Source organism: Molossus molossus, unplaced genomic scaffold (assembly GCF_014108415.1).
Source record: "Molossus molossus isolate mMolMol1 unplaced genomic scaffold, mMolMol1.p scaffold_m16_p_13, whole genome shotgun sequence".
Taxonomy (NCBI): Eukaryota; Metazoa; Chordata; class Mammalia; order Chiroptera; family Molossidae; genus Molossus; species Molossus molossus.
Window position 1 is genome coordinate 60,911,477 of NW_023425348.1, and position 27,843 is coordinate 60,939,319.

General features: G+C 39.0%; 1 protein-coding gene and 1 pseudogene across 3 annotated transcripts in view; one reads left to right on the plus strand and one right to left on the minus strand.

The window, feature by feature from the left end:
* Positions 1-27,843, minus strand: part of TSG101 (tumor susceptibility 101) — a 42,711-nt gene that overhangs the window by 9,099 nt on the left and 5,769 nt on the right. Inside the window, exons 1-8 of one of the 3 annotated variants that reach the window (XM_036259042.1) lie at positions 24,069-24,232; positions 23,318-23,402; positions 21,140-21,205; positions 18,602-18,765; positions 14,607-14,733; positions 14,421-14,513; positions 10,100-10,166; positions 4,849-4,940 (exon numbers count right to left, since the gene is read on the minus strand). In XM_036259042.1, the coding sequence (XP_036114935.1) occupies positions 4,849-4,940; positions 10,100-10,166; positions 14,421-14,513; positions 14,607-14,733; positions 18,602-18,765; positions 21,140-21,176 (580 nt within the window). In that variant the 5' untranslated portion in view covers positions 21,177-21,205; positions 23,318-23,402; positions 24,069-24,232. Of the gene's footprint in view, positions 1-4,848; positions 4,941-10,099; positions 10,167-14,420; positions 14,514-14,606; positions 14,734-18,601; positions 18,766-21,139; positions 21,206-23,317; positions 23,403-24,068; positions 24,233-27,843 lie in introns of those variants that run through there. The other 2 variants (XM_036259040.1, XM_036259041.1) reach the window with 2 other exon arrangements.
* On the plus strand, positions 25,698-26,376 carry LOC118627731 (annotated as a pseudogene).

Sequence of the window (27,843 nt, forward strand, 5' to 3'; positions counted from 1 at the left end):
GAAACATCATGAGAGAGAACATCAACTGGCCACCTCCTGCATGCTCCCCACTGGGGATCAGGCCCACAACCTGGGCATGTGCCTGACTGGGAATCAAACCCACAACCTCTTGGTGCATGGGTTGATGCTCAACCACTGAGCCACACTGGCCGGGCTGAACTCTGATATTTAAATGATACTCTGCTTTATTACAGTTTCGAAGTTCAACAATATTTAGCAAAATGTACTACTAAAACATGAAAAAAACAAGTAAATAAGCCACAAAGGTTAAAAAAATAATATACATTAAAAGATATCCTAGATTATCATAAAATAACCATTTACTTCTAGACTTTCTAAAAAAGTACTCTTAAAAATACAATAAAATAGCCCAGCTGCTGTGGCTCAGTGGTTGAGCATTGACCCATGCACCAGGAGGTTGCCAGTTTGATTCCTGGTCAGGGCACATGTCCAGGTTGTGGGCCCAATCCCCAGTGGGGGGCATAAAGGAGGCAGCCAATCAATGTTCTCTCCCATCGATATTCTCTCTCCCTCAAAAATCAATAAAGCAAAAAACTGAAAACAAAACAAAAAAAATAGTAATTGCTTTGATAGCCTGCTCTAAAAACATAAACATTAGATTTGACTTTAAATATACCATTTTCCCCACCTTTCTATTTTTGGATATATGGAAATAATCTATTCTAAGCTGTAAATGCCTCACACCTATTGTACTAAACTAAGTTAACACTGAGGTCCTCCACATATCAAAGGACATACTAGCATGTCAACAATGGGAAACAGGGTGACAAAACAGCACCAGTCTCATTTTATTGATGCTGCCTGAACCAAACTTAAGAACTTAATAAGACTGAGTATACTTTGTTTATGGATTAAAGATTTTTCCACCATTAGGTTTCTAACTTTTTTTTTTTTTTTAATCCTCATCCGAGGACATTTTTCCATTTTTTGCACAGACAGAGTGGGAGGGAGAGAGAGGAAGAGAGAGAGAGGGAAACATCGATGTGAAAGGGACACATCGAGTGGCTGCCACCCGCACGACCAACCAGGGCCGGGGACAAACTGCAACCGAGGTACATGCCCTTAGCGGGAACCGAACCCGGGTCTCTCCGGACCGCAGGCGGACGCTCTAACCGCTGAGCCAAACCGGCCAGGGCGGTTTCTAACTTTTTTAATGAAATTATATTGTAGAAAAAGAGCTACGTTGCAGAAAAGAGAACATTAAAAAAAACCACAATACCACTTCTGGTCAAGATGGCGGTGTAGGGAAATGTGGTATCGCCTCTTCCTACAACCACATCAAAGTTAAACTCAACTACAGAACAACCATCTTTCAAAACTGCCTGAAATCAAACTGAATGAAAGTGCTACAACTATGAAATTAAAGAAGCTGCCCCATCGAGACTGGGAGGCGGACGGGCTGGTCCCATACCCACGTGGGCAGATAAAAATCAGGAGGATACCTTGGCTGGGAAGGTCCTCCCTGAAGACTGAGGGGTCCCTGTCCCACACCAGGCGCCCCGCTCAGGGTTCCAGTGCCAGGAAGAGAGTCCCCATAACTTCAGACTGGAAAAACCAGCGGGAACTGAGGCTCAGGGAGGCTGAGGCGGCTGGAGCCCCAGGCAGCTCCTCTTAAAGGGCCTGCGCACGGATTTATCAAACTCACTCCCTCTAAGCTTGGAGGGGAGGCAGCTCGAGGGGCGCCAGAGACATACAGGGAAAAACTGAGCTGTTTGGCACTGGAGCGAGGGCTGGAGAGGGAGCTTTCTCCTGGACAGATGTGCTGTCGGAGGCCTTTGTTCCTTTGGTGAGCCCTTCCCTGGGGCAGCAGACAGTCGCCATATCTGGGACTCCAGCAACCTGGATCACACTGGTTACCCCGCTCTGGTGATTCCCTGAGGCCCCGCCCCACCCAACTTTCAGGCCCACCCAAGCTGTTGCCAGTTGCTTAACCATAGGATTGGCCTGTCTTGGATCCCGCTTCAGGTTTTCCTAAATTCTTTCAAACAAGCAGCATCTGGTCTCAGTTAGCCCCATACCTCTCCATTAAGTAATACATAGAAACAAACACAGGGAGGCAGCCAAAATGAGGAGATAAAAAGACAGGTCCCAAATGAGAGAACAGAACAAAACCCCAGGAAAAGAACTAAGCGAAATGGAGATAAGCAACCTAACAGATGCTGAGTTTAAAACACTGCTTATAAGGATGCTCAATGAATTTAGTTGAGAACCTCAGTCAACTTAGTGAGGGCCTCAAGAGCATAAAAAAGGACCAGTCAGAAATATAGGAGGTACTAAGTGAAATAAAGAATAATTTGCACAGATTCAATAGTAGAGTAGGTAAAGCCAAGAAGCAAACCATCAATTTGGAATATAAGGAAGCAAAAAACACCCAATCAGAACAGCAAAAAGAAAAAAGAATATAAAAAAAAATGAGGATAGTGTAAGGAGCCTCTGGGACAACTTCAAGCGTGCCAACATTCACATTTTAGGGGTGCCAAGAGAAGAGAGAGAACAAGAAATCAAAAACCTATTTGAAACAATAATGGCAGGAAACTTCCCTAACTTGGTGAAGGAAACAGACATACAAGTCCAGAAAGCACAGAGAGTCCCAAACAAGATGAACCCCAAGAGGCCCACACCAAGACACATCATCATCAAAATGCAAAAGGTTCAAGACAAAGAGAGAATCTTAAAAGCAGCAAGACAAAAGCAGTTAGTTACCTACAAGGGAGTTCCCTTAAGACTGTCAGCTGATTTCTCAAAAGAAACTTTGCAGGCCAGAAGGGAGTGGCAAGAAATAGAGTGATGAAAAGCAAGAACCTACAACCAAGATTACTGTATCCTGCAAAGCTGTCATTTAGAATCAATGGCCAGCCCTGGCCGGTTTTGCTCAGTGGTTAGAGCATTAGCCTGCAGTCCAGAGAGATCCGGGTTTGGTTCCCGCTAAGGGCACGTACCTTGGTTGTAGTTTGTCCCCGGCCCTGATTGGGTCGTGTGGGTGGCAGCCACTCGATGTGTCCCTTTCATGTCGATGTTTCTCTCCCTCTTTTTCCCTCCCACTCTATCTGAAGAAAATATCAAAGAATGTCCTCGGGTGAGGATAAAAAATAAATAAAAATAAAAAAATAGAATCGATGGCCATATAAAGAGTTTCCCAGATAAGGAAAAGCTAAAGGAGTTCATCACCACCAAACCATTATTATATGAATGTTGAAGGGTCTTCTTGAAGAAAAAGATAAAAAATATGAACAAACAAAATGAATACCTATCTATCGACAGTTGAATCTACAAACAAAATGAACAGAACAGAAACATTCTCATAGATGAAGAGAATATTTGGTTGGTTGCCAGATGGGAGGAAGGCTGGGGGAATGGGTGAAAAAGGTGAAGGGATTAAGAAGTACAAATTGGTTGCTAAACTGACAAACCTCAAAGGGAAGGGGGGTTGGGGGATGAGAAAAAAATAAACCAAAGAACTTGTATGTATATATGCATAACCAATGGACAAAGACAATAGTGTGGGGAAAGGCATGAGGGGGGCGGGAATGGGGAGGGGGAGGTTAATGGGGAAAAAATGAGGAACATCTGTAATACATTCAACGATAAAGATTAAAACAACAACAACAACAAAAAAATCAATACCATGCCACTAGAATCTCAATAACTTTAATGTATCCATGATAAAAATAGTGGAAGAAAATGCTTTTTGGGGGGCAGGTATTTACATCAGATTTCAGGATGGTTATAATTTATCAGAAAATGTAACAGAAAAATAAACTTCACAAGATCCTACATTCACTGTGGCCCTTGGCAAAATATTTATTGACGAACTTCTATATATCAAACACTGTTTTGGTGCTAGGAAAGTGTGTATGTGTGTCAGGGGTTGGTGGTGATGGTGGTAGCTGATTGGTCAAGGTAGGCCTGACTGCTCCTTGTAAAAAAAAAACAGGCAATGGACAAATCCCAAGACAGATGAATTGCAAGAAGCAAGGTCAGAGAAATAACAGGAGGAGGAAAGCAGAACCACATAGGGTCTTGTAGGCCTAAGAACTTGGGACTGAACTCTGAGTGAAACCGGGAAACAAGGAAAGGTTTTGAACAGAGAAGTGACGTGATTTATTTTCATAGGATCATTCTTGCTGCTATTATAAACAGATGTAGGAGGCTAAGGACAGAAGCAGAGAAACCTTTCAGGAGGCTTTTGAAATAAATTACCATTGAGTTTTCCTGTAGCCTTGGCCTGTGTGGCTCAGTTGGTTGAGCATCGTCTCATGCACCAAAAGGTCACTGGTTTGATTCCTGGTCAGGGTACATGCCCAGGTTGCAGGCTCAATCGCCAGTAGGGGGTGTGCAGGAGGCAGCCAATCGATGTTTCGCTCTCATTGATGTTTCTATCTCTCTCTCTCTTTTTCCCTTCCTCTCTCTCTCTCTAAAATAAACACATACACACATGCACACACACACACACACACACACACAGTTTTCCTCTAAGGATTATTCTAACATTTCAATGTAAAAGTAAAAAGTGGGAGTTGGGGAGAGAAGGATAAGACTAATGGTGTTTAAGGATACAAACTTGTAATGAGCAGTAAATGAGCCATAGAGATCAAATGTTCAGTATAATAAAAAGATACAATAGTACTGTATTATAATTACGTAATGTAATATTGCTACAGTGGCAATATTACAACATATAAATGTATCAAAGTTACAAGCTGTGCACCTTAACTTACACAATGGTACATGTCAAATTTATTCAATAAAAAAAGTAAAACACACTTTTCATAACAGGAGACTCAAATTTTCCTTATGTGGAGAAATAAAAATTTGAAGGCTACTTACCAACAGTGGTCACAGGAGGCTGGGAAGGGTACTGGGAACTTGTTGTGGCAGGATAAGGACCACCAGGCAGGTAAGGACAGCCAGGGTAACCACTGAAGAGAAGAACACAAAACATTAAATATGAAGATGACCCAACAGTATAGTATCTTTAGAACCCCATCCAGGAAGTTAAACTTGACATCTTTTACCAGTTAATGACATTACAGTGTTAGAGCTACAGGTGTCCATTCAAGTAAAGTTCTACAGCAATCCCACTGATGACATGGGCTTTTTTCTCGATGTGAATGGTTAAAATGCTCTTGCTTTGGCCCTGGTTATTTGAGGGTCACCTTCACAGCAACAGAAAGCAACTAGTATTTTGCGAGAACTTTTCCATTCAGATTTCCTAGCACATAGGGAAATGATACTATATAGTTTTTACTTGTGATTCATTGATAATCTTTGTGAATATTTGATCTGAAAATATTCGTCTTTAAATAAAGTTTTAAAATTTTTCTTCTCACTCTATGGAAATTTTGTGTCATTCATGTATTCATATCAGAGTTGGAAGGAACTTTCCTTAGAAGTATTCTCCTATCTCCTATCCAATGTTGTTTCATAAATACTATTTACAATATCCTTGACAAATGGGCAGAATCACTACTCTTGCATTTTGGAGGCATTACTGAGTAAAAGAAGGGTTACTTGAACACAAGCCCTGTGATACCTCGACAGTCGATCTGATAACTAAGAAGGGTTACTAAGTGACTAACGGGCAGGCAGCATATGCCCAGCATATGCCCAGCATGGATACAGTGGAAAGTGATGATTCATGTAGCAGGTGAGGCAGACTGAGACGGTGCAAAATTTAATCATGGTACTCAGAACAGCACGCAACTGAAACCCTATTAATTGTTAATTTCTGAATTTTCCACTTAGTATTATTTCTGGGCCGTGGTTGACCATGGGTAATTGAAATTGTGGAAAGCGAAACATTGGATAAGGGGAATTACTGTATTATTTTCTCTCTTTGTACGTTATAAAGCAATTTTCCCTAGGTAGAAAATCTTTTTCAAATTTCTGAATAGCCCTTTTTAATCTAAGTATATTTAAAAAGAATTTTCCAACACTCTTATGTTCCCTTTTCTTTATGTACCTTTTCAAAATTTACTATTTATTATATTTAAGGCACTGTGTCAGTGCTTGAACTAGGAGCTAAGATATGAATCTATCTCTTCCTCAGGATACTAATAATCAAAGTAGGGCAAGATCCCTGTGGACAATCTTGATAGGATAAAGGAAATAACACTTGCTAAATAAAAGTTCACAAGATGCAGAGTAGGAAATCAATACTAGCTTTAGGAGATCAGGGAAGGTTTCTGGAGATGTGTAATACCTATGAAAGCTGCACCTAATTCTCTTCAGTTCCTCTACACATAACCCTATATTCCTCAGCCATTCTAAAGTGTTTCCCTATTCTTTCCTTTTTTTTTTTTTTGGCTTGTATACTTTCACTTACATAAAATGAGTGGGTTGGACTTGATAATTGGCAAGTTTCCTGTTAGCAAATATTACTACTCTTTGCTGCTCCCTCCACCTTTAAACACCTAATTTTCTTCTTTAAGGTCATGCTTTATAAACCAGTTCTTGCATTCAAGCTCCCACCTCCAAACCAGATGTGACCTCTCCTTTAAAGCTGTTTATTTATCATAGCACTTACCTTTTTCTGTCTTTTCTGGTATCAGGAACTGTTTTCTAATAATCTTAATACGTGTTTGAAGTACACATATCAAAATTGGAAAAACCATTCTTTTTTTGTTATTGTTAATCCTTACCTGAAGACATTTTTCCATTGATTTTTTAGATAGAGTGGAAGGGAGTGAGGGAGGGAGGGAGGGAGAGGGAAACAGAGAAACATTGATGTGAAAGAGAGACACCAATTGGTTGGCTCCCCCACGAACCCAACCAGGTCCAGGGATCAAACCTGCAACCCAAGCACGTGCCCTTGACTGAGACCCTTTGGTCCAAGGGTCAATGCTCTAATCGCTGAGCCAAACTGGCCAGGGCTGGGACAGACATTTCTTTTTTTTTTAAAACCCTCACCCGAGGACATTTTTGCATTCATCTTCAGATAGAGCAAGAGGAAGAGAGAGAGAGAGAAACATCAATGTGAGAGACACATCAACTGGTTGCCACCCACACGACCCCAACCGGGGCCAAGGACAAACTGCAACTGAGGTATGTGCTCTTAGTGGGAACCGAACCTGGGTCTCTCTGGACTGCAGGGCGATGCTCTAACTGCTGAGCCAAACCGGCCAGGGCAAGACAAGCATTCTTGACATACCTTTTAGTTTTCTTGTACACATGCTGCATGTGCTAAATCAAACTTTGAAAATATCTTAAGATTGGGAAGAAACCTTAGAGATCATCTTGTCCAACTTTCTATAGCAAGAATAAAAACTCTCATGTTCAATGGTTTTGTTTTGTTTTTAAAATCCTCACTTGAGGATATTTTTCCATTTTTGTTCAGATAGAGTGGAAGGGAGAGAGAGGAAGAGAGAGGAAAAGAAGGAGAGAGAGAAACATCGAGAGGGACACATCAACTGGTTGCCTTCCATATGACCCCAATCAGGGTCAGTAATGAACCACAACCAAGGTACGTGCCCTTGACCAGAACTGAACCCATGACTCATTGGTCCACAGGCCGATGCTTTAACTGCTGAGCCAAACCGACCAGGACTCATGTTCAATGTTTAAAGATAAAGATTCTTCTTCAGTCATGGATTTATTAATTCTCCTTTAGGACAAAAGGAGAAGGGAAAGAGGTTCTGAAGCTCTTCTGCCAAGACCTCTTAGATACAGAAAGGTGTTGATGATGATTTGAATGGTTACCTTCACAAATCATTGGCATGTTAAGATTTAAGATTAAAAGCTACGTTTCACAGGAAAACAAACATACATACATACATACATACATCAAATCTTTACTTTTTTTTTTTAATCCTCATTCGAAGACATTTTTCCATTTCCTGTACAGACAGAGTGGGAGGGAGAGAGAGGAAGAGAGAGAGAAAGGGAAACATCGATGTGAAAGGGACACATCGAGTGGCTGCCACCCGCACGACCAACCAGGGCCGGGGACAAACCGCAACCGAGGTACATGCCCTTAGCGGGAACCGAACCCGGGTCTCTCCGGACCGCAGGCGGACGCTCTAACCACTGAGCAAAACTGGCCAGGGCCATACATCAAATCTTTAAAAAACAGCTGCCTCAAACGGGGTACAGACTGACAATCCCCTAAAAAGTGGGGAGGTGGGGGAGGGATGAACCACAGAACTTATATGCATGTATGCATGAACAGTGGACATGGACAATAATCTGGGGAAGAGGCAGGGAGGGAGGGGGAGGGGGGAATCAGTGGGGGAAAAAAAGGAGAAACATCTGTAACAAAAATTACTCAATTAAAAAAAAAAAAAAAAAAACACAGCTGCCTCAAAAAGGAACTTCTTACAAATAACTTTACAAAACACTTTCATGGTTACATATGATAAGTGGATAAGGGTTACATTTTTGTCAATATATTCAGCCTTTACATATGTATATTTAAAATAATTTTTTTCCCTTTATTGATTTTAGAGAGAGAGGAAGTGAGAGGAAGAAAGATAGAAACATTGATGAGAGAGAACATTGACTGGCCTCCTCTTGCATGCCCCACACTGGGGATCAGGCCCACAACCTGGGCATGTGTCCTGACTGGGATTTGAACTGGCGACCTCTTGGTGCATGGGTCGATGTTCAACCACTGAGACACACCAGCCGGACTATATATATATTTTAAATTAATTTATTTTTATTACAGATGTTTCTCCTTTTTTCCCCCAGACACCTTCCTCCCAGCATTGTTGTCTAGGTCCATTGGTTACACGTACATGCATATAAGTTCTTTTGTTTATTTCATCCTTCCCCCGCCCCCAACCCCCTCCACTGAGGTATGTCAGTCTGAATCGTACTCCTTTTTATGTCTCTGGGTCTATTTTGTTCATCAGCTTATTTTGTTCATTCAGCCTTCATTTTTATTTACAAGTTTCTTTGTAATGGCTTTATTATTCAGAAATCCATTTCCTTACCGTCCTTTCAACAACTATTCCCTACATGTCTCAAGTTCCTTCTTACTAGTAACTGTTAATTATAAAAGCTTGTAATTTCAGGACTTCAGATAGGACACCATTTCTAGAATTTAATCAGAAAAGAGCCTCAAGAAATCTAAAACTTACAGCCTGCTTATATATTATAATCATAGGAATCTTTCTCTCTTGCCCCCGACGGATGTCCAACTGGTCTCTGCTTATCTGTCTAATGTGACAGAATGCTTACTACCTTAGAAAGCTAGTATCTGAAATTAAGAATGGCCCAGAAATAAATGTTTGCTAAATTTAAGTTATAAGATAATGCATGTTATATTTGTAAACCTATATATTTAGTCATAGCAGATGTTTAGGAAATCTGGCTGCATTTATCTGTGAGGGTTATCTAACGCTAAGAGTCAGTAGGGTTAAAAATTTCTTGTTAATTGTTAGAGTAGCTGGAAATCTTATTTAGGCACCAGTATATGCTAGTCTTTCACTTGAAGTCTGCTACCCTTCAAAAGTACTCCTAGATTACCAATGGAACAAGGACATATTTAAAACATGGGTTAAAAGTGATTTCTCACTGATTTTCTAGTGTACATTATTTAAACTGACTGCACTATTAATTTACTTGTTATGTTATGTTATTGTCAAATGGGTAATAAAGATTGGTAGTACATGCAGTCTATGAACTGAATTAATATATTATCATTAGGATAAGATTGACTCCATTTTATGAACCATTAATTTGTTCCTTGTAATTTACAGAAAAGGTAAGTTTTTAAAAAGGATATTAAAATATTAATCTTTTGGTTGAATTCATTATAATTAGTATTCCATTAACCTTTGAGCCACACATACTGTTCTTAAAGGGAAGCAGCAAGCATTTCAAGGTCCAAAACCAATCAAGATCATTGTCATTACCCTATCCCTTTCCTCTCTGTAAATGGGATGGAGCCACATTTCTCTAGAATGGAAAAACTCCTTTTGAACTATGTACATACCATAAAATTCCACCAATAAACCAAGTTTTACCTTCCATTAAATTGTAACTAAATTTACTTTAATGCTCTAGCACCTGTTACTTTGACTCTAGATAAACAGAATTTCTAATACAATTATTCAAAAAGTAAATTTTTGATTACCTGGGATTGGAAGGGTATCCTGATGGATATGAAGAGATTCCACCGGGCATGCCTGGCATGTAGGAAGCTGAAAATAAGTTTTAACATTTAAAAAATAATATTCATAGGCTTGTATACATAGGTTATCTATCACATGACACATACATCATTTTCAAACCATAGTAAAATTTCACACAGTTAAAAAATCCAAAGCTCAGAACCAAATCAAAACACTCCATCCATATTAGTTCTTTACTTCAAGCATAATGCTCTGCAAATCACATAATTCTCAAAGCATTAAACATGGGTCATAACACCACACGTGACAACCCCAACAGGGACTAACTGGCAAATAGGTCAACTTGGTCAGCTCTGCAATTTCTCAAGGAGTCTCTTGAGACAGAAGCTGGTTTAATTTGGAATTTAGAAGGAGGTAATTCTGCCCTCCTCTGGTCCAACATCAGCTACTTAGTGATCTCTTTATTATATCTAAGAAATCTTTTGATATTCCTTTTAAGACTATGTTGACCGATGAGCACAGCTGGTTTTGTTGGCTTGACTGAGGACTTAAAAAGACTTCAAATTCTACGAGAAATACTGTACAAAACTTATATTCAGCTAGACTGGTTAAAAACAAAACAAAACAAGAGCTTGAGAATACTAGGGGAAAAGGCTCAAATCTAGCAAGCTTAATAAATGCTTAATATATTTTTTAAAGAGAGCACCAAAGACAGAACTAGTCAGTGGTGCCAAGAGGCTAATCAACATAGAAGAAAAATTAATTTTGGCCTTAATTGGAAATGACTCGTCTGAGAATCAATTTATCCTCAGTGAAAATTTTCTCACTGAATATAATGACCTAGCATTTAATCCAATCAATATTTTAGTGCCTTCAATGTGGCAGGCACTGGAAATTTGATGGGGAAAAAAAAAAGAATTCCTGGCCTCAAGTTGCTTATAGTCTAGTCAAGGAGACAACTAAGCAAGGAAGAATAATAGAGTGATAAGTGTTATGACAGAGGAATTACAGAGTGCTATATTTGGGGTAATACAGGAGGCAGCTAATTTAAACGTAGGAGGTGGGGTAAACAAAAATGATGTAGTAGTGGAATGGTATATGATGGCCTGAAGGTACAAGAGGTGGAGCCTTCAAGAAATAAACGTTCAGAGCACAGAATACAAGTAAGGTGGGGAAGTAAGGCTGGACTCTGACCAAGAGCCTTAGAGAAGTCTTTTTTTTTTATCCTCACCCCAGGACATTTTTAAAAAAAAATATTTTGTTCAGATAGAGTGGGAGGGAGAGAGAGAGAAACATCGACGTGAAAGGGACACATCGAGTGGCTGCCACCCACATGACCCAACCAGGGGTGGGGACAAACCGCAACCGAGGTATGTACCCTTAGCAGGAACCGAACCCGGGTCTCTCCAGACTGCAGGCCAACGCTCTAACTGCTGAGCCAAACTGGCCAGGGCCTTAGAGAAGTCTTTACTAAGGTGCTGAGCATACAACTCCAAGTACCAGTGTTTGTTGTCTTGTTGTTAGGATAAAACTATTGATGTCATAAGTACATTTTTTAAGTATAATGAAGCTAAGCTGATGTTCAATGCTATTTCAGAAAGGAAAAAAACCCCAAAATATCACAATTGTCACATGACATAAAACATCATTCTTTCTGCCCTGGTAGGTTTGGCTCAGAGGTTAGAGCATTGGCCCGCGGACCAGAGAGTCCTGGGTTCGGTTCCTGCTTAGGGCATGTACCTCGGTTGCGGTTCGTCCCTGGCCCCGGTTGGGATTGTGCGGGTGGCAACCAGTCAATGTGTCTCTCTCACGTCAATGTTTCTCTTTCTCTTTCTCTCTTCCTCCCTCTATCCCTCCTGCTCTATCTGAGGATAGATGCAAAAGTGTCCTCCAATAAGGATATTAAAAAACAACAACAAAAAAACTACTTTTCTAGGGGCAAAGTACAGTTGACCCTGATGAACATCAAAAGATGAGGCCACTATTAAGTGTCAGCAACACACATAGTCAATTACTGCCCCCCCATGCTAGTTTCTCTCTCACACATGTAAACCACCACCTCACAGTTATAAGTAATGTTCCTTTTTGAGGTCCTGAAAAGCTAACAATTCTATCAAAGCCTTCAAATTTTGATTTTGGGAAACAGATGTTATTTGGAGCCAAGACTGGCAAGAAAGCTGATAATGAAGCAAAGTAATTTTAGAGCCAGCATAAAATGGGATACAAATACACATAACATATAGGGTTATTATAAGAATCAAATAACAACGAATATGAAGTGCTTAGCTGTGTCTCTTAGTTACCATTCAATAAATGTTGACTATTACTGTTAGTTGTCAAAAAATGAGGTTTGAACATAACACTTATTTTTTTTTTTTTTAATCCTCATCCGAGGACATTTTTCCATTTTTTGTACAGACAGAGTGGGAGGGAGAGAGAGGAAGAGAGAGAGAGGGAAACATCGATGTGAAAGGGACACATCGAGTGGCTGCCACCCGCACAACCAACCAGGGCCGGGGACAAACTGCAACCGAGGTACATGCCCTTAGCGGGAACCGAACCCGGGCCTCTCCGGACCGCAGGTGGACACTCTAACCGCTGAGCCAAACCGGCCAGGGCTGAACATAACACTTTTTAAATGTGACTCATAGCTAGCTCAAAAGTCATCCAAAACAGATAAAAAATGTTTTGTATAATGATAATAGTAGTGATAATAGAAGCATATAATTTCTCAATTAGAAGATAACATTTATCTAAGTATATATCCAAACTTCTGAGCTATTCCTTGGTGTATGTGGGGAACAAAATTCAGACTTTCATTTCTTTACCGTTATACCTAATAATAATATTATTTAAATGTATAAAAAGTATAAAAACTGGAATGGATGGACAATAAACTGGTCTTTTAGTAATTTAATTAAATTAGTTCTAGGTTATGTAATATAATTTACAGTGAGCACAACAATGAACTGCAGTACTGATTTCTTCAGTGTGGTCGCTTTCTAGAATGCTGCCTTTCCAATGTCAAATAAAACTGAAAGAAATTTAGGGGAAAAAAATGTTTTTTAGGAGACCGCCTACATTTCTAAAAAGGATACCTTTATCTTAAGTGGGCAATGCTGTATTAAATGAGCAAATAAACATGAACAATGAAATAGAAAATATTTGATAATGCAAACTTATATGAGCAAGATTATCTAATGTTGTGTACTGGAGTCAACAAAATTTAAGATGAAAAATTTCTGGTCCAAAAGAATACCCAGCATCTTTATTAAAAGAGGTACTAAATCCTAAAACCAAGCTACTCTGGGGAGGCAGGGAAGGAAAAGAAAATGGGCTCACAAAGTTCTTTCTGCTAAATTCCCATTCAACTTATGAGTCAAGATGTCCCACAAAACAGAATGAATTAAAAAAGAAGAGGATATGTCTTGGATGGTTTTGCTCAGTGGTTAGAGCGTTGGCCTGCGGACCAAAGAGTCTTGGGTTCCATTTCGGTCAAGGGAATGTACTTCAGTTGTGGTTCGATCTCCAGCCCTGGTTGGGGTCATGCAGGAGGCAACCAATCGAAGTCTCTCTCACATCGATGTGTGTGTGTGTCTCTCTCTCCCTCCCTCCCTCATTCCTTCACTCCTTCACTCACTCCCTCCCTCCCACTCTATCTGAAAATCAATGGGAAAATATCCTTGGGTGAGGATTAAAGGAAAAAAAGAAGGAAGAGGATACTTTTCAGCAAAAAAATGAAAGCTCATATAATCTGACTTGTAAGATAACCAAGTCTGGTTAACTATAATCTTAAACAAAATTTATAAAAATAATCACAGCTCAAAACAACGAAATCAATGCAGGTTTAATAAAGTCAAACAAGTAAGTACAACCAATTCTCAATTATCCAGAGTGATTTTAAAGTATCAGTAAGATTAAAAAACAAAACAAAAACACCCAGAAATAGTAGAGATAATGTATACCAATTAGGGGGGATTGGTACTGACTCCATAACCCACCCCCCTCCACACAAGGTAAAATCATGAATTGGCTGTACAAAAGAGAAGAAAGCTGAGAGCTAGATATCCTACTGTGTATACCCAGAATAGCTTAATGTGAATGATTTCGTTGACTTTATTATTGATTTATATCTATAACACTGATCCTGGAGTTGCCAAGAAAAGAAGAGGTCAGATTAACTTTCAAGTTATATCTGTTTGCAAACTGATCAAATAAGGCTATTCCATGGCATGCATAATTTAAAAAAATTCTAGCTCTATTCCAGCATTCTTTCTCCCCCATTTTGGAATCCAGCACACCCAGAGTTTGATTTCTACCCACAAACGAAAGCCCAAATGCCAGTCTTTGGTGGGAATCTGTACATGCAGATGTGGGGCCTCAGAATACCTCCAAAAACTCCACTAACTTGATAAGCTAAAAAGCAAAGTGAAGTCATTAAATACATTTTGTTAACAAGGTTTTCTGTTGTTTCTACGAGTTTAAAAATCAAATCTCAATTCTACTTACTATTTGGTGGCCCTGTTGCTTGGTAGGGTGGATACGATGCTGAAATCGTAGGTCGAGAGAAGACTGGAGGCTCATCTCCAAACACCACAATCATGACCTGAATAAGCCCCAACAAGTCTGACTGTGGCTAAAAACAGAAGACAAATTTAAGTCAGCTACAGATTTGATTTTTGGCAAAAAGAAAAAGTTTGGCCACTTTTGACAAGTTTTCAACTCAGCTTGATAATTTTCTTTATAGGACCCCACACGCAAAAATTTCATTTAATTAATTTAATAAAGCTGGTGATTTTTTTTACTTATCATTAGTTATTTATGTGTAGCAAGTCTACTGCTTCAAGTACAGTATTTCCCGCTCATTCAAGGTTTCACTGTCTATCTGCGATCCGAAAATAAGAAATGGAAAACTCCAGCCCTGGCCAGTTTGGCTCAGCAGTTAGAGCGTTGGCCTGTGGTCCAGAGAGACCCGGGTTTGGTTTCCCCTAAGGGCATGTACCTCGGTTGCAGTTTGTCCCCGACCCTGGTTGGGTCGTGTGGGTGGCAACCACTCGATGTGTCCCTTTCACGTCGATGTTCCTCTCTCTCTCCCTCCCACTCTATCTGAACAAAATATCAAAAAAATGTCGTTAAAAAAAATCACTAGACTGTTGTACAAAATATACAAATTGTTAAAGGCTCTTTTCCTTCCAATATCATAGTTACAGAGTGTCTGTTTTTTCATATAGGTTGCTAAATTTTTCTCTCAAATATCACTCGACCACTAATTTAAGACAAACTACGCTAGGAAAAGTTGTTCAAACTGGCTAATTTGATGGTTATATTTTGTGTATATCTCATCTGATATACTTCATGCATGAGTTCATCATGTTCTGAAGGATTAACTCAATCATCTTGATCAGCTAAATGATCTTCATAATTTTTCTTCTGCTGATAGAAGAGTTTACCAGTTCTCAACTTTCCAAAGCACCAAACTCAACTCATTTGTTCAATCTGTTCCAACTTGTGAACAATAACAAATATTTTATTTACTTATTTTTTAAAAATGTTTTTATTAATTTTTTGAGAGAGAGAGGGAGAGACAGAAACATTGATTGACTGCCTCTTGCATGCCCCATACTGGGGATCAAGCCCGAAACCTGGGCATGTGCCGAGTGGGAATTGAATGGGGACCTCTGAGTCCACGAGACAATGTTATATCCACTGAGCCACATCGATCAGGCAACAAATAACATTTTAGAAAGCTTCCTGTAAAAACCTGCCAAGTCCCATTTAATCTAATACTTTGTGTTTGTCTGTGGATTTATATGATGCAACAGGGTAAGCATGTGTAGTGTCTGTGTACCACCAAGAAGAGTTGGGAGGAGATTGTGGCTAGTATGAGGGGGTGGGAGGGCTACTGACACTACTTTTATCTCGTTAATTATTCAGTCCAGCCCGGGTGGTGTAGCCCAGTGGATTAAGCACTGTCCCATGGATTGAGGGGTTCCAGTTTGACTCCTGGTCAGGGCACAGGCCCACGGTTCTGGTTTAATCACCAGTAGGGGGCATGCAGGAGGCAGCCGATCTCAGTTTCTCTCTCAAATAGATGTTTCCCTCTCTCCCGTCCTCTCTCTCTAAAAAAAAAAAAATCAATTAAAATATATTTAAAAAATTATTTAGTCCAACAAACACCCAAACTAAATTGAAATATAGTTCATATACCATAAAATTTATTTTTTGTTTTTGATCCTCACCTGAGGATATGATTTTTTTTAAGGGAAGGAGAGAAGGGGAGTGGGAAGGAAAGAGGGAGAGAAGGGGATTGAAGGGGGAGGGAGGGAATAAAAGAAGGAGGGAGAAGGGAGAGAAGGAGGAATAAAGAAGGAGAGGGGGGAGGGGGAGAGGGAGAGGGGGAGAGAGAGAGAGAGAGAGAGAGAGAGACAGAGAGATATTGAGATTAACATCAGAGAAACATCAATTTGTTGCCTCCTGTACATGCCCTAACTAGGGACTAAACTCACAACCTGAGTATGTGCCCTGACAAAATTGAATCCACAACCTTTTGGTGTATGGGATGATGCTCCAACCAACTGAACCACTCGGCCAGGACTTGGCTCTGTTTTTCAGAGGTTTACTACTTAGCTTGTTAGCTAAGTATTGAAGCTTAGGAATTCAGCATATCCCTTAGGGGAAATACTCAGATTATTTTGGTTACTTCTTTGTAACTTCCTTTTCTCCCAAATTTTGGCTCCTAAAGTACTAGCTGTATTGGCAGACAGAAAAGCAACTTTTCAGCCTTGTGAAACTGCTAGAAACTGTAGGTTTCTTTGCTCTTAGCTAAGGCCCTCTGCCCAGATTCTCAGCCTCATACCCTGTGGCAAGAATCAGTAAATACTCCCAGGGAAAACTGGCAGAATGCTGCCTTATCTCTTGTAGTTTCCTTCACTAGACAATTCTTGGCCCTTCAAGTCTGATTGCCTCAACAGTTCCCCAAAGCCTTCCACAGGTGTTGTCTGTACTTTGGCTTTTTTAGTTATTTTGAGAGGGACACTGGTCTTCCAGAGCTTTACCATCAAAGGCAGAAACAAAAATTTCCTACCATTACTTCTTGATAGGAACACTTTGAGTAATGAGATTTGAACAGTTTCACAAATATATGCCATCAATACACTGTATTTTTTCTTTATTGATTTTAGAGAGAGAGGAAGGGAGAGGGAGTGAGAGAGAGAAACATCGATGAGAGAGAACATCAATTGTCTACCTCCTGCACGGCCCCCACTGGAGATGGGGCCCACAACCCGGGCATGTGCCCTGACCAGGAATTGAACCAGGGACCACCTGGTGCATGAGTCGATACTCAGCCACTGAGCCACACCAGCTGGTCAGTATACTATTTTTTTAAATGCACTCCCAATGTATGAATTCTATCTATTCATAAAGGTTCAACTCAAGCAAATAAAAGTGACTATGCATATTCTGTAAATTATCAAGCTCTATACAGATATAAGATATACATACAGTCACGTGCCACCTAACAATGGGGACACATTCTGAGAAATGCACTGTTAGGTGATTTCATCATTGTGTGAACAACATGGAGTGCACTTACACAAACCTAGATGGTATAACCTACTACTATAATTGTATGTGCTATACTTTTATATGACTGGAAGTGTAGTAGGTTTGTTTGTATCAGTATGACCACAAACATGTGAGTAATACGGTGTGCTATAATGTTAGGATGGCTACATCACTAGGTGACAAGAATGTTTGGCTCCATTAAAATCTTATGCGACCACTATCGTACATGTGGTCTGTTGTTGGCCTGAATTTTATCATATGGTGCATAACTGTATTTGTTCTGAAGAGCCTTTTCCCATTACCCAGTTCAATAATTAGTGATTATTTATTTACTTACACCCTCACCTGAGGACATTTTTCCATTTCTTGTTCACACAGAGCGGGAGGGAGAGACTGAGAGAGAGAAACATCGACGTGAAAGGGACACACAGAGTGGCTTCCACCCGCACGACCCAACCAGGGCTGGGACAAACTGCCCTTAGCAGGAACTGAACCTGGGTCTCTCTGGACTGCAGGCCGACACTCTAACCGCTGAGCCAAACTGGCCAGGGCAGTAATTAGTGATCTTATATGAACTTTACTCCTTCTTGGAACCCTCTTCCTTTTTTTTTTGTTAATTCTCACCTGAAGATATTTTCCATTGATTTTTAGACAGAGTGGAAGGGAGGGGGAGAGAGAGAAACATAAATGCAAGAGAGACACATCAATTGGTTGCCTTCTGCATGACCCTGACCAGGGCCACGGATTGAACCTACAATCCAGGTACGTGCCCTTGACAGGGTATCAAACCTGCAACCCTTTGGTCCATGGGCCAAAGCTCTAACCGCTAAGCCAAACTGGCCAGGGCTAGAATTCTCTTTGAGGGCTAACAAAAAGTAGAAGCTAGTGAGCAGAACATATAAAATACAACAAATTCACAGAACACTGTTAATACTTACGTGTTTCCATTCATGTAGATAAGGAAGATATATCTTCCCATTTGCATCAACATGCTTTCCTGTTTTAATAGTCATTGAACTAGTAGGTTTAACAAAACAGATGGGGGGATTATATGGGTATGTGTCCAGCAGCCACAGGCATATTGGAATATTATATGTATTACCTGAGAGAGAAAGAAACTTCAGTTACTCAATTTTTATTATTTTTCAATAAAGGCTTAGTAGGTGAGCAACAGAGAACTACAAGTGAGCAACACTTTAAAAAAGTCACAACAAATATTTTAATATTTGAAAGGTCTGTTTAAAATTGGTTTCTCACAGTTTCAGTTTGTAAAATACATCAGCAGGCTTAAGGAGCTAACTGGTCACTACTCTGCTAGTGTGTGTTTGCTGCTGTTAAGACCATTCTTCATGAATTATCTTTCAACTCAACCCATTCTTTGCTACTTGACTCTTGTCATTTCAATTAATAAGGTTCACTGTGAAGGGTAATATAAGGAAAATCATGGATTATGGTACCTATCTGAAAGTGATATAATTCTCTTGCCAAAGCTAAGCTAACTGTCAAGCAGATATTGATCGGTGGCCACAACGTGACCAATCATATGGCATTCTTGGTGATAGTTACTCAATCAATGATGTCAACTTCTCTTTGTCTTACGTAATAGAATCTCTCTGATTCTACAGAAATTTGACTATAGTCAAACTGAACAGCATTTCAAATTATCCAACTGAATTAAAATAGTGAACATAATCATAGCCTTTTCTTACTAAGCTCAAAGCCAATGTCCCAAGAAACCATTTGAATCACCTAACATAAATTCAGATACTTTTCTTCTTAGAAAGTTTCACTTCATATAAATATACACATAAATTTTACTTAAAGAAGTCAGACAGTATGGGACTGTGGTTTTATTTTTTTACCCCCAACTATGTCTACAATGAAAAAAGAACTCCAAAAGAATATATCCTAATACAGAAAACATAAGTTTATTTCTACCAACCAGAATTCTTCACTTTATGAAAATAAAGAATTATCCAGAATTATTTAGGCTTAAGAACTATGCCACGTGGTGAGGGAACATAGAAGAAGATATATATATATATATGAATGAAATAAATGTCTTTATGTTTACCATAGTTGTCTGCCTCTCTCTTTCCCCCATTACCTATTTCCAGAGTTTATTTCCTAAAGGCAGTTGGTAATCCTAAATCTTATTCAGTCCTCTTTAATTTTATCATACTTGCTTTATTCACTGTTGATTTTCAAGCATTTTCCCCCCTCTGTCTGAAATGTTGATTCTGTTATAAATGGTTAACTCATCCTTTAATACCAAGTTCAAATATCATTTCCTCCATTGTCTTCCAACATGGTCTTATTCTCCTCTGTAAGCTTACAGCACTTATATGTTTTATCATTCTATAGCAGTTATAGAATACTGTAAACATCTATTTATTCCCTCTGTTTCCCCTATTTGTGTAAGTTCTTCCAGAGAAGGTACATCCTTTATTTATCTTTGTGTCCACAGTCCTTATCCCCTATGACTCATGCATAGCAGGTACTATATAAAAGTAATGGCTAGCCCAGTCAATGTGGCTCAGTGGATTGAGCATCGTCCCATGGACCGAGAGGTCCAGGTTCGATTCCAGATCAGGGCACATGCCTAGGTTGCAGGCTCAATCCCCATTAGGGGGCATGCGGGAGGCAGCCGATCGGTGTCTCTCTCTTACATGGATGTTTCTCTCTCTCTCTCTCTCCCTTCCTCTCTTTAAAAAAACAATAAAAACGTATTTTAAAAATAAAAAATAAAAGTAATGGTTAAGATACTGGGACGCAGGTCTTAGTGAGTCACAAGGAATAATTCACAAACAGAGCTGTCAAAAAACAGAATAGTCATTTATGAAACCGAACGTTCCCTTATCACTGTAAGTATTCCAGCAGTGGTGGCTAACTGGCTAACAGAGATGTAATTATCCATCATCAGATTATCAACAACATTACAACCTTTAATAACTACTTTTGATATTCATTTATTATATACCGACTTGGTGCTAAATACTTTACATACACCAAATTCTTTTTTGAGTTAGATACTATTATCCAAATGTTATAGATGTCCACTGTCACAAACTTGATAGATTATAGAATGAGAACTGAAACCTTACTCTGCCCTGACTTTAAAGCCTCTATCTTAGCCGCTACACTATACAGCTTCCCATTGTCAGAAAAGACTAAATTGGGTGGGAAGCTGAACTAGGAGGCATGTAAGATCTCTTTCTAGTTCTAAGATTCTCTGATTCTATGAAACTTCAGCATAAGGAGGCACCTACTGATATATGTTGGTAGGAAGTAAAAAAAAAAACTGAAATAGTAGGTGCCGTTGCCAAATGCAGTTCAATTTCAACAGAAGTCAAAATCTCTACATAATCATAAAAATCATGAGAAAATAGGTTTACTTTACTTATAACTCTTTGGCAACATAGTACATGCAACAAAATGCATTTATACTGGAAACATAAATTACACAAGACACTTACCTCTATAAAGTACAGGAATTGTTCCAGTGAGATTCATTAGTTCCCTGGAACTGCCATCATTAAAAACTGAAAGGAAAAAATAATGATTTAAACATGAGCATTTTGTAGATGTTCCCATTAAAGTTATTCTTTTAGAAGTGCTGGTTAAAACTCATCATCACTCTCGAAACGGGTTAACTTGTTAAATGTATCATCCATTTTGCCCAATAACAGAGTATCCTTTGTTGATTCACTCAATGGGATCAGTTTGTGAATGAGTAAATAAAAGATGCTTTGAATTGCTTGGAAAAAATGGATGTTGACTGCTACAATCCCAGTAAATATGAGCTCTGCTTTCCCAACTAGCATGACTATAAATTTCTTTAAAAATCACTATTAACTGAAACCACAGTAAATGTTAATCTCATATAGAATTTTAGATCCCTATGTTTAGCCCCACTCATTATCATTCTCAATCCTAATATAGCATCAAATCAGTTTTAAAAAGAAGAAAAGTTTTCACAAAGAAATACAGACATCTTTTTTTTTAATCCTCACCCGAGGACATTTTTTGATATTTTGTTCAGATAGAGTGGGAGGGAAGGAGAGAGAGAAACATCGACGTGAAAGGGACACATTGAGTGGTTGCCACCCACACGACTCAACCAGGGTCGGGAACAAACTGCAACTGAGGTACGTGCCCTTAGCGGGAACCGAACCCGGGTCTCTCCAGACTGCAGGTGGACGCTCTAACCGCTGAGCCAAACAGGCCAGGGCTAGACATCTTCTTTTAATATGAGTATTTATCATACCAAATCACACAAGTTTCTCTAACTATAATTGATTGATTAATTAGGACACACAGCCTGGCCGGTGTGGCTCAGTGGATTGAGTGTCGTCCTATGGACTGAGAGGTCCCAGTTTGATTCCTGGTCAGGGAAAATGCCTGGGTTGACAGCTTTTTCCCCAGTAGGGGGCATGCAGGGGGTAGCCAATTGATGTTTCCCACATTGGTGTTTCTCTTTCGCTCCCTCCCTTCCTCCTGCTGTATAAAAAAAACAAAAACAAAACATACTTATTTTTTTAGCATAAAGTAAAAACTATCACAGTAAAATTCTAGCTCCAGTCACTGCCCCCACCACCATTGAAGCCAGTATTAATAAACAAATTTTGATATATGAGATTTCTGCAAATCTAGATACCATTGTATAGTATGTGGACAAGAGGTAGAATTGTGCCCTAAATATGAAAGAGAACTTCTGGTTCACGTCCTTGTTGTCAGGAAACTCAGGACTGATTGTCCCTCTGTTGCCTCCCACCTCTCCTCACAAGGCTCCTAATGTTTTCAAAGCCCTAGGGGTGAGTGGAGTTTAGAGTGAGAGTCTCAGCTATGAAATTCAGCTCGTAGTCCTTGGTGCTAAGGGTCTCTGAATGGACAGGAGCTCTTGGCCCTGACACATCAGGTATGGGGCTAAAAAGACTTTTTTTTTTTTAAAAAAAAAAGACCTTTTTTTGTTATTGTTATTTCTTACTTAAAACCCAACCTTATTTTTTCTCAATAATGAAACAGTCACCTATGCACTCTACAGAATGAAGGGTCACATTTTAAAAATGTTTTCCTCATCTACAAAATAAAGTGATAGTCCAGCATATAATTTTGCTAAATGTCTTCCTAAGAATACAAAGAAATGCCGGCAGGGGTGGTGGTGGTTCAGTAGTTAATTAACTTGAGGATACACTACAATATATTTTCTCCTCTCTTGGTGAGGTATAACACATTAGCATATTAAAGGCTCTGAGAAACATTGCAACACTGCTGCAAAGAAACCCATTTAATTTTGTTTAATCTGTAACTTCTCAAAGTTAATCACAGAACCCAACCTCCAGCAATATTCTTCACAAGTATAAATAATACTTTAGAAAATTATGAATTAAATCACCTTTAACATCCCCTCTAGGTCTAAATTTGCATAGCTCTATGTTAAGAGTATTTTTTTAAACTTTAAATTAACTAAACAAATATAATATGTTATTATTAGATATTGTGATTTTCTATCCCTCCAATACTTATATCAAGTCGAGGTTTAGTCCTACAATGGAAAAAACAATAATCTTATACGGAAAATGGGAAATCTATAGCCATTAACAAAAAGGGTAAACTCAAAGTACAATAAATGATATTTTATTATGTAAACTCACCATATGAATCCAATACAGGTTTGAGATCTTTGTATAATGTAATAACATTGATAGTTTCACGTACAGTTAGGTCTTTGTATTTATACTGAAAAGCAAAATCACACAAGAATTTAGTTTAAAACCAACACACATACTTTACTGCTAGGTTAATTTTCTTAAAATCTTATTTTTTAATAGCACTCTTCTTGAAAGTATAATGGTTCTGACTAATCATTAACATTAATTAAAGCCCAAAAGAAGCTCATTAGTTTTCCCTCCTGCCACCTATTCAAAATCCTTTACTCAACTCCATTTTAGATCTTCTTCCAACTTAAAAGGTCCTCCACCAAATCAAATAGTTTTTTGGTTTTTTTTCTTCTCCTGGTTAATTCTCACTGGAGGATAGTTTTCCAATGATTTTTAGATAGAGGGAGAGAGAAAAACATTGACTGGTTGCCTCAGGCTTGACCCCAACCGGGTCCAGGGATTGAATCCACAACCCAGCTGTGTGCCCTTGACTGGGAATTGAACCCTTGACCCTTTGGTCCATGGATCGATACTGTAATTGCTGAGCCAAACTGGCCAGGGCACCAAATCAAATCTTAAATCATTCTCAAAAACCTAGTATATACCTCTTTCCCTCCTCTTAATCCTTTTCTAGAATGCCCTTTAGCCCATATGATCTCTCCCTCTTTCAAACTCCAGTATTTACTATCAATATCAACTACTTTGCAATGTATCATTTGCTGTATTGTATTTTTACAATCCTCACCTTGTATCACTCAACTCCAGAAAACTGGGAATCTGGCTTACATACTCTTGGTAGATTAGGAGATCAAAAGATGGGGACCCCGGTCTGATCACAATACACTGAAACTCAATGACAAACTCCATCCATGAATACAAAGGTTTCAGTCAGCTTTTAGTGCTTTTCTCCTAAAAAGGAGCAGTTAGCTATTCCAAAAAGAAAGACTCCAAGAAGCATGTCAGACACCAAAACAGAAACAAAACCAAGTAATAGAAATAATGCAAGGAATAGAAGAAAATCTCAAAACAGAAATAACTTCAAAGAAAGAAATGACACTGTATCCATGAAATAAGTGAAACCAAGGGTCCTTCTGACTTTGATTAAACTTAGTTTTAAATCTTAGCTCTGGAAATCATATCCTCTCTCTCTCTATATATAACCCTCAGAGATCTAGCCTTTCCCCCATGATCAGCAACCCCCAAGGCAGCAGAAGACAGTGATCACAAGGTAAGTCCTGCAGGCTAAAGATAACATCTTGACCTAAACTATGTTTCAGTTCCTGAGACTTAAGGTAGAACAACCCCCTGACTACTTTCCCATTAGACAGGACAGAGGGACCCTGGAAAAGATCTCAGAACTTTCTTCAAGACCTGAAGAAATGATTTATTATCTTTACTCACCTCAGACCAATCAGTTCCCAGTATGAACCCAAACCTCTAACACACAGTAGTTTGTGATTTCACCCTATATAATCTGTAACCTACACACCACTGGGAAGTTCAGGTTTTTGAGCATTAGCTTCCCGTTCTAGATGATGTCATTCATTAATAAAATAGCCAATATTTCTCCACTGCAACTCTTGCTGTCTTGTTTGGCTCTGACAGTGCCGAATGGTCAGACTCTTTTGGTTCTGCAGCATAAGGACACTCAGAGAAGAAAGGACTCTTGGACATAAAAAATGTAAGAGTAGAAACAAGACATTCAATAGAAGGGTTTGAATATAAAGTCAAATAAATCTCACAGAGACTAGCACAAAGAATGATAAACAATAACAAAGAAAATACAAGAAAAAATAGGGAACAAATCCAGGTCTACTCAAAGGCATCTCTAGCATTTCTTGTCATCTTCTGTCCCGAAGCACCAATTTTCCATACTGTGGGATCAGTACTATTAGCACACAAACATACTTTTATTTTTCCCATCTTATCCACACAAAGAAACATGTTCCTAAACATGTTCCCCCTCCAGCTACAACCACACTCTTCTCAGTTCCCCTTTATAGCAAAAATTCCTGTAAGGAGCTGCCTACTTTTGCTGTCTTTGACTGCTGTTTCTATTCTCTTTTTAAACCTTTTATTATGGAATATTTCAAATATCCACAAGACAGAATAGTATAATGATCCCCCTGTATCCTACACCCAGCTTCAACAATAGTCAACTCATAGCCAGTCTAATTTAATCTATCATCTCATTCATTTTTCCCTCCTCCTGTATTATTCAGAAACAAATCATAACATCATCTCCTATTGCCCATAAATATTTTAATATACATCTTTAAAAAAGAACTTAAAAACCCCCCACACTGAGGCAGCCATCTTGCTCTTGCTGTGTGACAGTGTTAGAGAACCTTCCCTTTTCAGATTTACCAACAGCATGAATCAAGAAAAGTTAGCCAAACTTCAGGCTCAGGTCCGGATAGGGGGAAAGGGTACAGCTCCCAGAAAGAAGGTGGTACATACAATAGCTACAGCTGATGACAAAAAACTTCAGAGTTCTCTAAAAAAAAAAACTGGCTGTGAATAATATAGCGGGTACTGAAGAGGTCCAAGCTTCCCTTTCAGCTAATACCTTTGCATTTACTGGTCATGCAGAAGCCATGCCAATCACAGAAATGCTTCCTGAAATATTAAGTCAGCTTGGTGCTGACAGCTACAGTGGTTCTCATCCTGTGGGTCGTGACCCCTTTGGGGGTCAAACGACCCTTTTACAGGGGTCGCCTAAGACCATCGGAAAACACATTATTTCCAATGGCAATTCATAACAGTAGCATATGAAGTAGCAACAAAAATAATTTTATGGTTGGGGGAGGTCACCACAACATAAGGAACTGTATTAAAGGGTTGTGGCATTGGGAAGGTTGAGAACCACTGGCTTAATAAGTCTTACGAAGTTAGATGCACAGTTCCCTCAGCAAGTGTTGGATAGCAAAGCACCAATACCAGAAGACATTGGTGAGGAGGAGAATATTCCAGATCTCACAGAAAATTTTGATGAGGCATCAAAAAATGAAACTAAAATCTTTTTTGGTTTTTTGGAAGCAGGTATGGACTAGATTTAACAAATCAGCTATGTGGTTCCAAAGTTTTACAGACACGAAGAACATCAACTGCTACTAGTTCAGTAATACAAATATTTTGTATGTTAATAATGCTGTTTATTCAGCATTTTTCCATCATTTGATTTTGTACATCCTCCCAGGATCTATTATTTTGGTCAAAATATGAAGTACTGGTGCAGTTTGAGGGTGCTTTGAGTTTTGATTCTTGGTGTTTTTGTTTTTGTTTGGGGCATTTTTGGTGTGTGTATGTTTATGTGCGTGTGTGGATATGTGTGTGACAATGAAGAGCAAACTGGAAAACTGCTCTCTTTATCCTCCTCCTTCCCTCGGTAGAAATAACCAAATCTTTACATTAAAAAACTCACAATATTATTATCACACTAAAATAATCACCATTTCCTTAATATTTACTGGGGTGACATTGGTTAATAAGATTACAAAGGTTTGAAGTGTACATTTTTATAATACACAATCTGTACATTGCATTGCGTGCCTACCATCCAAAGTCAAATCATCTTCTGTCATCATATATTTGACCCCCTTTACCCTTACTAAGCCCCCCTTCACTCTGATAACCACCATACTGTTGTCTGAGTTTTTGTTTGTTTTTCTTGTTTATTCATTGTTTTCAGTTCTATATCCCACATATGAGTGAAATCATATAGTTCTTAAGTTTTTCTGATTTATTTTACTTAGCATAATATTCTCAAGGTACATCCATGTTGTCCCACATTTTTTTTCTTGGTTTGAATTCAAATCCAAATAAAGTCCACACATTGCAATTTGTTTAAATGTCTTTTAGGTCTCTTTTAATCTATAAATTTTCTCTCCCATTCCTCTTTTTTGATAAACAGCTTTGGTGATATAATTCACAAACTTAAGTGAATTATATAAAGTTCAATGGTTTTTAGTAGAGTTGAACAACTACCATCACAATCAATTTTAGAACATTTTCATCACCCTCAATAGAAACCTGTAGCCTTTAGCAATTACCCCCTCATTCCACCTGCCCCGCACCCCCATTCACTCTAGACAACTACTAATCAACTTTCTGGTTCTATCCCTTTGCTTATTCTGGATATTTCATATAAATGGAATGATAAATGTGGTCATTTATGACTAGCTTTTTTCACTTAGATATTCCAGTGGAGATATCAAATTGGCAATTGTATATACATGTCTGGACTTCAAGAAAGAGGTTCAGACTAGAATTTTTTTACTTTGGGAATTATCAGATTATAAATGGCATTTAAAGCCATGAGGTAGATCAGCAAAGGAGTTTAAAGAGGAACAAGGACTGAGTCCTGGGGCTTAATAATATTAAGAGATTAGGTCCAGCTGGTGTGGCTCAGTGGTTGAGTGTCAACTCATGCACCAAGAGGTCGCAGGTTCGATTCCTGGTCAGAACACATGCCCAGGTTGTGGGCCCAATCCCCAGTAGGGCGCATGCAGGAGGCGGCC